General features: G+C 27.0%; 1 protein-coding gene across 1 annotated transcript in view; it reads right to left on the reverse strand.

Moving 5' to 3' along the window:
- Positions 406 to 2,037, reverse strand: part of LOC107635608 (isoflavone 7-O-methyltransferase-like) — a 2,448-nt gene continuing 816 nt past the window's right edge. Inside the window, exons 2-3 of the mRNA XM_016339123.2 lie at positions 1,016 to 1,329; positions 406 to 906 (exon numbers count right to left, since the gene is read on the reverse strand). Coding sequence (XP_016194609.1) covers positions 598 to 906; positions 1,016 to 1,329 — 623 coding nt within the window. The 3' untranslated portion in view covers positions 406 to 597. The remainder of the gene's footprint in view (positions 907 to 1,015; positions 1,330 to 2,037) is intronic.

Below are 2,037 nucleotides of genomic sequence, written 5' to 3' on the forward strand. Positions count from 1 at the left end.
TTATAGAATTTCTATTCTAATAAAGATTATTATTAGAATATGGGCTAATACTTCGACTTTTTTTAATGGATTTTCACTACGTGTTATGCGTTATTATGGGTTGTTGAGTGTGTAACAAATTGGAGGGTAAATTTTGTATTTCAAAAAATAAAAAAAATTTAAAAACCCAAATTAATGGGTCAAAATTGAGGATTTAAAAAACTCTAGCTTCCAATTTATGTCTAACTAAATTAGATCCTCCAATTTATTAACAATCGTCTTTCACACTCTAAATAATACTCAAAATCCCATTAATAATGAATAACACATCAATTTTTTCAATATCAAAATTAAAAAATATAACACTTCCTCAAAAACTACAAATTAAACTCGGAAAGGAGATGAAGCAAGTATCACACAGTAAAATTCAAATGAAATTGTTGCATAACATACACTTTGTCTTTATTTAATACATAGAACCTAAAATCATTCAAGACACACGTTGCATTGCCTTTCACCATTATTTAGTAGATATACATATTATATATAAAACTATTCATCAAGACATTACAACTTTATTTATTTAACCATTATTAAATGTATCACAACATTTAGTGTTTAAATATATATCTCAATAAGAGACATATGTCCGGTTAAAGGTGAAATTTTGTAATCTTGATGGCACTCTGCTTCCATGAAGAGTTTCTTCCATTCTTCTGTGGTTCTTTCTTTTCCATTATTTGCTATCACCGCTAAATCCAATTGAAGCTTTGCTAGGGTAATTTCAGGCTGATCTTGTTTTTCATCATCTATCACAATATCTATGATAATTATTTTCCCTCTTTTATTATTACTTGAAGAAACAGCATCTTTGCATTTTTTCAATATCTTTATGCAATTATCATCATCCCAATCATGTAAAATCCACTGAAGACAAAAACAAAACAATTAAAAAAAATCATATATAACTTTTTTAAAAATAAAAATAATAATCTTTATCACCATTTATTCTTATATTTGATGAAATATATATTACCTTAAGTAGAACTGCATCAGCCTTAGGGATAGATTGAAACATGTCCCCACCAACATAACTCAAATTGTTGGTTCCTTCAAGATTTTTCACAACCTGTGGAAGATCAAAAACTATGCATTTCAAATGTGGAAAAGTCTCAGAGATATACTTGGCTACCATTCCAGTTCCTCCAGCAACATCTACAATTGATTCCAACCCTTCAAAGATAACACCATGATCTCTCAATGCCACGTTTATGATTTGAGAGTCACTAGCAGTTGCATCATTGAAGTATTTCATCTGTTTGGGATTTTTGCTAAGAAAGTCCCAAATATCTGTTTGGAAATCCAGAATAGAAGAAACAACAATGTGAATATTTCAACTCAACAATATTGAGTTACGAGAAATCTGAAATTTAATCGATTGTTTTGTTAATCCAATTGATTGATTTTTTAAGAAATACGATTTCAAAATCTTCGACGGATATAATGGATCAAAGATAAACTTTTAATCGATTGGGATTGCCAAAAAATTGTTACTATCATATCAACGGAAGATCTAATGTTTTTGTTTTTGATTATTAATAAACATAATAGATGAATGATAAAATAATAATTTATAAAATAAAAAATAGTTTTTATGATTAAATAAAATATATGGGATTAATTTGTAATTAAAATTAAAAATAGACTATTTAGCAGTGATTGAAAAACTTAAAGAAAATGTTTTGTTATGGGACCATTTAATGGTCCAAACGTTTTAGGACCATTAAATCCTTTGCCAGCTAACTTATAAGTGAAAGGTGGATGAAAGTAAATTTCATTTCAGATACATTTTAGCAATTACTCACATAAAGATACTTAAAATATTTTTTTAAGATATTTTTTAGCAATTAAAATTTAACACACGTAATCAATTAAACTGTATTATTTTTGTCAAAATTAGACCAGACAAATCAATTTGACTAAAAAATCGACAAACTAAATTTTGAATCGATCTAAATTATTTTTTTTTGTAAAAATGACTATAACACCGCTATTATA

The sequence above is a fragment of the Arachis ipaensis genome, chromosome B04 (assembly GCF_000816755.2).
Source record: "Arachis ipaensis cultivar K30076 chromosome B04, Araip1.1, whole genome shotgun sequence".
NCBI lineage: Eukaryota > Viridiplantae > Streptophyta > Magnoliopsida > Fabales > Fabaceae > Arachis > Arachis ipaensis.